This window comes from Orbicella franksi, chromosome 11, assembly GCF_964199315.1.
Source record: "Orbicella franksi chromosome 11, jaOrbFran1.1, whole genome shotgun sequence".
NCBI classification, from domain to species: Eukaryota; Metazoa; Cnidaria; class Anthozoa; order Scleractinia; family Merulinidae; genus Orbicella; species Orbicella franksi.
In genome coordinates this window covers 1,555,656-1,567,807 of record NC_138155.1, presented here as the reverse complement: position 1 = coordinate 1,567,807, position 12,152 = coordinate 1,555,656, and the positions used below count along the sequence as shown (strand labels likewise).

Sequence of the window (12,152 nt, the reverse complement as noted above, 5' to 3'; positions counted from 1 at the left end):
TCTGCATTTTATTTCTGCACCTTATTTCTGCACCTTATTTTTGCACCTTATTTCTGCATCTTATTTCTGCATCTTATTTCTGCACCTTATTTCTGCTCCTTATTTCTGCACCTTATTTCGAAAATGAGGCATTCCGTCATGACCCTAGCAACTGTAAAGCAGAAGAGAAACGATGAACAACTTTTTTTTCATTTATGTCCTCGTTTTATTTTAGCTTGCTTATGTGCTTAGCCTTATGGTGTACAATAATATTGTCATCAAATCACTTACTTTAAACACATTCGTTTAACAGCTTTCTACATTTCTTATCTCCGGTTTCCCTTTCCCTTCAAGTACATTAAGCAATTTCTCTAATACTAAATATTACAAGAATTAATTGAGCTCTTAATTGCTGCAACTAGAAAGTGAAAATTGAATACTTTCAGTCAAAAAATTTGCCTGATTCTTGTAACTGAAAACGTGCCAGTATTTTTAGATATAGAGGCCATAAACATCACAGCAGACCAGTCCTCCATTGTCGCTTTCAGTGTAGCCCGCCAAATCCTCACCATACCACACTCGCAACTCTTGGCCCGAGCTCACCGAGTAAGGAGAAAAACGCGGCAGGATAATCTCAGGAGAAAACGAGTTATATTCGGGTAACTCGTACCACTTTCCAGGGTGATCCTTGAGGAACGGGCTTACTGGCGTAATAATGGTATTGCTTGAAGTTGTTATGATTACATTAACGTGTTTTGGTACTGAAGGATGGTTACCACAGCCCCAGAAAGACCAGTAGGAAAATACGCTTTTAGCGCAGGTCACGTAACCGCTTAGGTAGACCAATTTTACAGCTGCTATCTTGCCACCGTAAGGAACGTTGAAACTGCCAAACGTGTTATCCTTGGCGCCAAAACATACAGGACGGGAATTCACTTTGACCCAGGAATCTAAAGATATATGAGTGGAAGAGTTAGTAAATAAATCAGTGAATTGATGTACAAACTTACATTTATAAAATAAATCGCGTCATTTTCAAACTATTGTTTCGTACTCAAATACTGACTCTTTTTGCAAGTTGCAATGCTCTTTTCCTTTCTTTTTCACACTTTCAGCTATCCCCGCCTCCAAAAAAAATTATCTCGACTAAATTTAACTGATACAGATTTTAAACAAAAAAAGTAAATAAATAAAATAAACGTCTTGTTACCCAATGCAGCAATGGAAGGGACTATCAAGAGCATCATAGCCACAAAAATTAACCTTTGGTCCATGATGTGCAGCACGGTACGAAAATCTAGAAAATAAAATAATCATAGCAGAGAGATTAGAAGTACAGAAGCAGTCCGAACGTAGGATAAGTCGAAACAAAGGGATAAGTAGGAACGTAAGATCAGTAGGAAAATGGAACAGTAAGAACAAAGGATCAGTGAGAAAATTAGGATCAACAAACAGCCATGAAATATTTCACAATGCTTTACATCTTCATCGTCTTGCAGCTTCTTCTACCCAACAGTGATCAAATATTATTTCTTCAGTGATAACAAAACAAAATGTCGGTCAGACAAAATGAGAGAAAGATCTAAGAGGATATCAATATTGCTTTGAAAACGAAAAGAATTTTTTTTTTTGTCGATTTGCACTGTAGTGCAAGGAGCTTTACTTCTCTTTTGTCAGACAACTGAATTAGCCAAACATGTGAGTTCAAATTATGATCCTGTTTCTGCTTAAAACAAATCGACCTTGATTTCGCGCATAGAGTATATTTCTTTTGTGGAACGTGTCTTGTATACCTGTACATAAAACTCTGGTTACCCTCGGAAGTCTTCGGGGCGGTTCAAAGGTTTGTTCTCAAAACTTAAAATACGGGAATGAAAGCATTTTTATCTCATCATCTTCCGAATAATAAATGACTTTGTAATCACGAATTAAGCACTAGAAGGGAAAAATACAGGGTCATGTGGAATTAAGGCGTCTGTCGACCGAGAGTCGGCCGAGTGTCGGTCCACGTGTTCTTCAAGTTGATTGACCGTCGGTCGACACTATCGGTCGGCACTTGGTCGGCATGTCGGTCGACACTCGGCCGACACGTCGACCGATATGTTGCAATCAGCAATCGGTGGTGTATCGGTCGACTGTCGGTGATATTGGTAGTTGTCAACTGTTATTTTGCTGAAATAACGGGACGCGAAAGCAGATTCTCCATCGCCTATGCTCATATGTTAATAGGGCGAGAATACAACTCAAACTGCCATCATTTCGAATATATATCTAATGCAAGGTGAGGTCTCGACAAGCACTGAGTAGGAAAAAAGGGACTCACACGAACATATTCTGGGGTGTCCAATCGATGGAAATCGACGATCGGAAAAGCAGTTGATGGATCGATATTAATCGATAAAATTAGTTAATCGGTATCGATTGGTATCGATCAATCGATGGTCAATCGATAGTCGCAGAAAAGCAATTCATCGATTCCTATCGATTGGCAAGACAAGTTGGCACCCGACTCTGAACGTCCTGAAAACTCAAACCAATAAACGACAAAACTAGAATGGCCAGTTGGATATTATGATATTAACGAACGTCTTTTTTTATCTTTTGCTTTTGTTCTATAATTCCTTTAGATGCACTTGGCGCTTTTGTATGTATGTAGTTATTGTGCTAGGTACAATTTGTTTTGTCATTATTAGATTAGGCATTGCTGCGTCAATCATTATTTAACAAATACAGAAGCCTAAGCCGTGTATTACACTGTGATAAAACACGATGGGCATTTGAGAACACGAGGGAAATGTAGAAAACACGAGCCACAGGCGAGTATTTTCTACATTTCTCGAGTGTTCTCAAATGTCCGGAGTAGGCTTAGGCTTCTGCATTTGCTTTATGATATAGACGTAATGTGGCAAAAAATAATACAACACGCTTTTTCTATGTTTTATACTCTGATAAAAGATGGGTTTTTGACCAATCAGAACGCGCGCAGGGTCCTTTTTATATTATAATTTGTAATGACTTTATGCTGCTATTGCTACTTAAGTTCATTGTTTCCAAATGTATAACGCCAGAATTTGTCTGACGAGGTATTAAACCAGTTTCTATCCTGTGAAAGTTAAATCTAATACCAAAATTTCATAAGACAAATAAAAGAGAGAAGAAAATATGTCTTATTCTCATGTAAAGGTTCCAGGAATTCAAATAAAATCTGTTAACGATCTCTACTTCCAAAAGTGTGATATTAAGGACGTTCCCACCCATTGCTATATCTAGAGTTTCCCTTCACTAAATTTAGCATCCTGTTTCAAGGCAAGTTAATTTTCCTTCCTGTTATGGTGAATTTTTTAATAATGCTTCTTTACAATTAGCGCAAAAAAAGTTTCAAATGACTTCACATGAAATTGCACCGTTTCACGATGTCCGACCTATTTGACTAACAACGGACGGATCGAAACCCACCAATGACTGATGACAAACTTTACACGAGTCTTTCAGCCAATACCATCATGGCTATACTGACCAATCACGTTCAACGGACCAGACTTATAAGATCATCAACTGACAAACACTATTCACTTGACTCTGAAGATGACTTCCCCTCAGGTTGTCGAAACGTCAGTCACCAACACCAGTTCTTTTCAGAACTACACTCACCCGGACGATCACACTATACGAACTACCGATACTCCTGGGTTCAAACCATTTACTGTATTTCAGAGAATGCTGCTCATTTCCGGCGCTGGTTTCACCCTTACCTAAACAATGACTTATTATTCCACAGTGCTTTACAGCGGTTTAAACGCCTGTAGCTAGCAGAGATCAAATCTCATTTCCCCACAAAAGAGCAATACAAAATTGAACATGTCGGTCAGACGAAACTAGTGAAAACTCACCAAAGGAAGCATACTATTAACAGATACAAATTCTGCCCATTGGCACGATAACAGCGCTTTAAGCCCGGGGGGAGGGGGGGGCACTGCCATATATGGGCTATATAGGTATGTGCCGCTGTGAAGGGTATGGTTTTCAAGCAGTTTACTCTAGGATAGGGTAAATAAATCAGAGTGTTTGGGTCTAGAATAGGGTATCATTTTTCACAAAACTGACTAGTTGGTTGAAGATCTTATCTAGACCAAGGAAACCAGGAATTGCCACTCAAAAATATATTAAAAAAATCAAACCGGCAAGCGTAAATTTACGCAAATCAGCCTCAACAGTGTCGATACATGGGGGGATTTGGTGAGTTTACTCTAGTATAGGGTAGCAAAATTCAGCTGAACTAGCTCTGGTATAGGCTAAGGGTTCCAGGGTCTCAGCGGCAAATCCCCACCCAGAAATTCTCAAAGTATCCCCCCCCCCGGGCTTTACGTTATAAAAAATGAAACTTTGACGCTCCTACCCCTTGCTTTTTCTACAAGGAAAGCAAATTATAGTGATAGCATTAGTTTTTGAATTTGTGTGCTGCAGATCATGGAAATTGAAAAACACTCCGCGGGAAAATCCACTTCTACGAGAGCGAGGAAAATTAGAACGAGTTTGGCGACTACTGTAAACTACTATTGGCAATTTACCTAATTCTCTTTCGACAGGTAAATCAATTTTGAATATTACATATCTGAGGGCTTCAAGACTTGGAATTTCCCGTTGAGATTTCAGGTAGATAGATACTTAATTTAACTACGAGCAGCTGGAGTTTGTTAGGCCTTTAGCTTACACGGTTGATGAGTTTATTTATAGAAACTCTAATATCTAACTACATAAATAATTTCTTATATTAAACTTAATTTATAAGATACTGAGACATTTTGTTCAATGCAACAATTAATTATCATACTTATATTGGTTTAATCCGCGTCCTAAAATTATTCCCATAATTAAACAGTAACTTGCACTTACTTCCAATTGGTTCTACGTTCCTTAAAATTTCTCGCTCGTTTGGTTTTGCTAATCAGTCTTCTGAAAGCAAATTGCGCCTTGAATGGACTGGAAAACTGAAAGTAAAATTTTACTAGTAAACGTTGTATAATATACTTACTGCCATAATTGACGCATCTTGAATGACGCATCACGAGATGACCGGATGACTAAAATTGCCATGATCAACATGAACAAAATATCAGCTTCAGTGACAAAGATCGTAAATCATACTTTAGGAATGTCTCACTACATCGAGAGCATTTGAATTGTATCCTCTTCGGGCAAGCACGTGCTCAAAAGAAACACTGCTTTGAAACACTTCTTATTTACGTGTACACAAAAGTCTTGTTAAATTCGATACTCCAAAGTCTTCACTGGGGCTAACAGACTTGTTCTTCAAAGTTAAACTAAGCGAGTGAAGAGATTTTGATTTCCTCGTCTTCCTAATAATAAATGACTCTGTTATCACGAATTAAGCACGAAACGGGGAAAAAATAAGGGTCAACAAGCATCTAGAGTTTCCTTTCAGTAAATTTAGGATCCTGTGACAAGGAAAATTGACGTCCCTTCCTGTTATTTTCCAATCTTGTTACAATCAGGAGCAAGAATTAAACTTTTTCCTTTAACTTAAAATACTCCGTTTGACGATGTGTGGATCTCTCCTTGAGAGAATGTTGCTCATTTTTCCAGTGCTGGCCCACTCTGACGTAAAAAGTGACGCATTTTTTCACAGTGCATTCCACCGGTTTACACCCTTGTAGCTAGCAGAGATCAAATAACATTTCCCCCAAAAAACAATACAAATTAAAAATGTTGATCAGACGAAATGAGTGAACGATCGCGAAAGGAAAAATATTGTTTACAGTGAAAACATTTTTTCCAATTGGTACGATCGATAACAGGGCGGAACTTTATAGAGGGTGAAACATTTGCGATCCTAAACACTACTTTTTCTACTAGGGAAGCAAATTATAGTGATGGAGATTTCTCAATTTGTGTGCTACAGATCATGGAAAAAAAGAAATTCACTTGCACGAGAACAAAGAACATAGATGTTTGGCGACTACTGCAAATTACAATTGGCAATTTACCGAACTCATTGTCTTTCGCCAGGCAAATCAATTCTGAATACGACATATTTAAGAATTTAAAGACTTAGAATTTGCTGTTTCAACCCCAGGTAAATAGACATGTAGAAAGATACTTCATTTAACTTTGAGCAAATAAGGCTCGTTACTCCTCCGGCTTGAACATCTAATGAGTCGACTTATTAAAACTTAAAGATCTAACTAAATAATAAATGCATATGAAAAACCGCTTGAATTTGCACCATTGATAACACTGAATGATCAAATCAGTACTTACTTTAAATTAAACACGTAAAATAAGAAAACATTGGATCACGTAAAGACACAGTTTGTTCAATGCGACACATATATTACCGTACTCACATTGGTTCAATCCGAGTTCTAAAATTATTTTAATGAAATTTAAAATGGGAGTCTAACAGGGAACTTGCACGTACTTACAATCGGCTTTTACGGTCCCAAGATGTATCACTCGTTTGGTTTTGCTAATCAGTGTTGTGAACGCAAGCTGCACCTTGAATGGACTGGAAAAGTGAATGTAAAATTTTTCTTGTAAAGTATCAGATAATATACCTACTTCCGTACTTGACGCATCTTGATGACTTGTAGTCACGAGATGATCGGATGATTAAAATTGCCATGATCAAAATAAACAAAATAACAGCTTCAGTGACAAAGGTCGTAAATCATACTTTGGAATGTCCCACTGCATTGAGAGCATTTGAAATGTATCCTCTTTGGGTAAGCACGTTCTTAAAAGAAACACTTTGAAAACACGTCATATTTACGTGTACATAAAAGTCTTGTTGAATTCGATGTTGCAAAGTCTATTTGGCTCACGGGCTTGTTCTTCAAAGTTAAACTAAGCGAGTGAAGATATTTTGATCTCCTCGTCTTCCTAATAAAAAATCAATCTGTTATCACGAATTAAGCACGAAACGGGAAAAAATAAGGGTCAACTAGCATCTGGAGTTTCCTTTTAGTAAATTTAGGAACCTGTGACAAGGAAAATTGATGTCCCTTCCTGTTATTTTCCAATCTTGTTACAATCAGGAGTACGAAATAAAATTTTTCCTTTAACTTAAAATACTCCGTTTGACGATGTGTGGATCTCCCCGTGAGAGAATGTTGCTCATTTCTGGCGCTGGTTCCATGCGCTCTGACGTAGACAGTGACACATTATTTTACAGTGCTTTCAATCGGTTTACAGCCTTGTAGCTAGCAGAGATCAATAACAATTCCCCCCCCAAAAAGCAATAGAAATTAAAAATGTCGATCAGACGAAATGAGTGAACGATCACCAACGGAAAAATATTGTTTACAGTGAAAACATTTTTTCCAATTGGTACGATAATAGGGCGGAACTTTACAGAGGGTGAAACATCCTAAACGCTGCTTTTTCTACCAGGGAATCAAATCATAGTGATGGGTTTTTCTTAATTTGTGTGCTACAGCAAGTCATGGAAATCGCCAGACACTCTGCGACAAAATTCACTTGCACAAGAACAAAGACTATGGACGTTTGGCGACTACTGCAAATTACAATTGGCAATTTACCGAACTCATTGTCTTTCGCCAGGCAAATCAATTTTGAATACGACATATTTAAGAATTTAAAGACTTAGAATTTGCTGTTTCAACTCCAGGTATATAGACATGTAGAAAGATACTTCATTTAACTTTGAGCAAATAAGGCTTGTTAGTCCTCCGGCTTGAACATCTAATGAGTCGACTTATAAAAACTTAAAGATCTAACTAAAAAATAAATGCATATGAAAAACCGCTTGAATTTACACCATTGATAACACTGAATGATCAAATCAGTACTTACTTTAAATTAAACACGTAAAAAACTAAAACAAGAAAACATTGGATCACGTAAAGACACAGTTTGTTCAATGCGACACATATATTACCGTACCCACATTGGTTCAATCCGAGTGCTAAAATTATTTTAATGAAATTTAAAATGGGAGTCTAACAGGGAACTTGCACGTACTTAAAATTGGCTTTTACGGTCCCAAGATGTATCACTCGTTTGGTTTTGCTAATCAGTGTTGTGAACGCAAGCTGCACCTTGAATGGACTGGAAAAGTGAAAGTAAAATTTTTCTTGTAAAGCGTCATATAATAAACCTACTTCCGTTCTTGACGCAACTTGAATGACCTGTAGTCACGAGATGACCGGATGACTAAAATTGCCATGGTCAACATGAACAAAATATCAGCTTCAGTGACAAAGGTCGTAAATAATACTTTAGGAATGGCTCACTACATTGCGAGGATTTAAAATGTATCCTGTTTGGGCAATTAATAGATTGGAAAATAACAGGAAGGGACATCAATTTTCCTTGCCACAGGATCGTCAAAAGAAACACTGCTTTGAAACACTTCTTGTTAAATTCGATACTCCAAAGTCTTCACTGGGGATCACAGGCTCTTTCTTCAAAGATAAACTTAGCTAGTAAAAAGAATTTGATCTTCTCCTATTCCTAATAATAAATGATTCTGTAATCACGAATTAAGCACGAAACGGGAAAAAAGTAAGGGTCAACTCAGCATTTAGAATTTCCTTTTATTGTAAATTTAGGATCCTGTGACAAGGAAAATTGATGTCTCTTCCTGTTATTGTCCAATCTTTTAATTTACAATCAGGAACACGAAGGAAAGTTTTACTTTAACTTAAAATACTCCGTTTGACGATGTGTGGATCTCACCTTGAGAGAATGTTTCTCATTTCCGGCTCTCAGGTTCATCTCTGACGTAAAGAGTGACGCATTTTTTCACAAAGCTTTCCATCGGTTTAAATCCTTGTAGCTAACAGAGATCAAATCAATCTCATTTTCCCAGCAAAGAGCAATACAAAGTTAAAAATGTAAATGTCGATGAGACGAAATGAGTGAATGATCACCAAAGGAAAAGTTTTGTCAGCTGGGAAAACATTTTTCCTAATTGGTACGATAACATGCATGCAGGGCAGAACTTTATAGAGGATGAACATTTGCCCTCCTAAACACTGCTTTTTCTAGTAGGGAAGCAAATCATAGTGATGGGGTTTTCTTAATTAGTGTGCTACAGATCAGGGAAATCGCCAGACACTGCGACAAAATTCACTGGCACAAACGGAAAATAATATGGAAGTTTGGCGACTACTGCAAGTTACAATTAGCAATTTACCAAACTCGTTCTCTTGCGACAGGCAAATCAATTTTGAATATGACACATTTAAGATTTTAAAGACTTGGAATTCCCCGTTCTGACTCCAGGGAGATAGATATGTAGATAGATAGGTAGATAGATACTTCATTTAACTTCCAGCAATTGTAAATTGTTTGGCCTCTAGCTTGAACATCCAATGACTCGAGTTATAGAGAGGGTGGCAAAGGTGGGGTACCAATCACGGATCACGCTGAATTTTTCTATTAAATCACGTATTACGGAGAATTGTTTTTTTTTCACCAATCACGCGTCACGTAAAAAGAAGTAAGTACATCGCCAGTTTTACTTTGCGTCGTGTGAAAAACTCAACAGACTTCGCCTCCACCATCGCCAGTGAAGAGATCCAGGACCACGAGATCATGGTGTCTTTCGACGTAGAGTCACTGTTTACCAACTTACCGATCGAGGGCGCCGTATAAGCCGCACTACAAAAAATGGAGAACGACGCAGGCCTGGCTGACCGCACGACAGTTACACCAGTCCAAATCGCGGACCTCTTGGATTTCGTATTAAGATCTACGTACTTCCAGTACAACGGATCGATTTTGGAACAACGAGACGGCGCAGCCATGGGGAGCCCTGTATCAGCGGTTATTGCTAATCTTTACATGGAGATATTTGAAGAACAAGCAATAGAGTCCGCACCTTGCAAGCCTAAGATCTGGAAACGCTACGTAGATGATACTTTCACCATCCTGGATCGGTAAAGAGTTGATGAGTTCCTGCAACACCTAAACAGTCAACAACCATCAATCCGTTTCACCATGGAGATCGAGAATAACAGCAAGATCACCTTTCTCGACACGTCAGTTTGTAGAGAACCTGATGGCCGCCTTACCACCAGTGTCTACAGGAAACCAACACATACTGATCAGTACCTAGCGTATGATTCATACCACCCTCAGTCAGTAAAGCGCGGTATTGTGACGTGTCTGTACGACCGGGTTAAACGTCTCGTGACCAAACCATCAGTAATCGCTGAAGAGAAGAAACATCTATCATCTGTACTTGTTTCTAACGGATATCCCTCCTCGTTTGTACAGAAGATCACAAAGGCACGAACAAGCCCAAGAAGAGAGCCCGTCGCGGAATTTAAATCCACCGCCGTTTTACCTTATGTCCAAGGAGTTTCGGAGTCTCTCCGCCGCTACCTAGAACAGCAAGGCATTCGCACCGTCTTCACGTCCGACACGACTCTTCGGTCACACTTAGTGCGACCAAAGGACACCGTCAACCCGGCTAAACAGGATGGTGTTGTCTACAGGGTTCCCTGTGAGTGCGGCAAAGTCTACATCGGAGAAACAGGGACATCTATGCAGGAGAGGATCAAAGAACACGACAGGGATATACAACTCGCCCGTAACCAGACCTCCGCCGTTTCTGAACACGCCTACGAGACCGGCCACTATCCTATCTGGAATGAGGTCAAGTTTATTGATCGAGATCCTCACTGGTACACACGCAGGGTCAAGGAAGCTATTCACATAAGACTTCACCCTAATAACATCAGCAGGGACAGTGGAATTGAAATTCCTGAAGCATGGATGCTCACGATCAAAAAACACAACAACAGGAGAACGGTACAACAGCGGACCACTGAGGGAACCGCTTCTCGTCGGAACAATGAAACAATAGGAGGATCGAAATGCACCAATCACAGCCGACCTTTGTGATATAAATGATACCGTGCAATCAGTCGACCTTATCGCCTGAAGAAGACTGGCAGTAAGCAGTCGAAACTTCGCGATCTACATCTAAAGTGACTACATCGTGTGACAAACGATAATACACTTCATTAATAGTCACCTATTTACACGTTTATACTTTGCTTTTGTTCTTATTATTCTTATCTCGCCTTTTCTTGCATATATTTTATCATTTTGCATTCCATTTTTATCCGTCGAAGGCTGTAGATTGACAGCCAAAAGCTTATGTTATTTTTTGAAATATCTTAGCCAGCGAACATTTTTAGCTTTTGATTACGAAGAGGCCAAGTAAATCTCTCCTTATTATTGGTAAGCTGAATTGCAACAATGGCAGAAAAAGGCTAGTTGCTCTTTTTTTTTTCTTTATCCCGAAGAGTTAAGACCCCACATCCACAAATCTGAAAATATAGGCACGCAATGGGCACTTGTGTCTACATGTATTGTAAACACAGCAGACACAAAAAAGGGCTCCAGATGCAATTCAAGTGCACACGATAGTTTCCGTAATTTCAAAATTACTGAGAGATGAACGTTAAATTTTGATCGGTTCAGGGAACTAAAATTCACGATGAAGTCTAACGCAGCTAATCTAACACGCCGCGGCTGAAAAGAAACCATTTCCGTATTACTTTTAGCCTCTTAACAAAGCGAGTCTTGGTGTCCATCCTTTCAAATGAAAGCGAGATTTCATTCACATGCAAATTAAACTCATCTTCATATAAATGGTTGAGCACCAGGCCTAGCTTCAGTGGATGGTGAGGCTTAAGGCAACTCGGAAATGGGCTATTAAGCAATAGATCAAAATTCTAATAAAGCAATGCCAAATGGACGATAAAGGTAAAAGGTCAAGTCTGCATACGAGCCAGGTGGTCCGTCAGGCCGGAACTTCTCTACAGTTTCTGTAGCATAAAACGACAAGGGGTATTTCTACTCCTCCTTGGATGGGATGCTAGTCCATCGTAGGGTTACCCACAGCATTAAATTCGCTGGCACCCATTTATACACCTGGGTGGAGAGACACGGTGAGAGTGAGTGTCTTGCCCAAGAACACAACGCAATGTTCCCGGATAGGGCTCGGACCCAGAACGCTGGATCCGGAGAGGAGTGCACTCACCATGAGGTCACCGCGCCACCCACAACAAAGAACCAGGTTAAATTTATTTGGGTTTATGTGACAAGCTAATACATTAGTCTTAGAGAACTTAAACAAGGCAGATCAAATCTCGCAGGTGGTAGCCAAAACCAAG

General features: G+C 39.2%; 2 protein-coding genes across 9 annotated transcripts in view; both read right to left on the bottom strand.

Annotated features, from left to right (window-relative positions):
* Positions 1-8,152, bottom strand: part of LOC145502762 (uncharacterized) — a 263,593-nt gene extending 255,441 nt beyond the window's left edge. For 4 of the 8 annotated variants that reach the window (XM_081482125.1, XM_081482124.1, XM_081482127.1 and 1 more), the window contains exon 1: positions 6,423-6,501. Coding sequence is in view for 2 of the 8 variants with exons in the window: in XM_081482132.1 (XP_081338258.1) it covers positions 472-929; positions 1,190-1,253 (522 nt within the window). In the remaining 6 variants the exon portion in view is untranslated. Of the gene's footprint in view, positions 1-204; positions 930-1,189; positions 1,277-6,418; positions 6,506-7,980 lie in introns of those variants that run through there. The other 4 variants (XM_081482132.1, XM_081482128.1, XM_081482133.1 and 1 more) reach the window with 4 other exon arrangements.
* The window catches only part of LOC145502758 (uncharacterized), a 274,518-nt gene that overhangs the window by 234,180 nt on the left and 28,186 nt on the right, over positions 1-12,152 (bottom strand). The window lies entirely within an intron of this gene.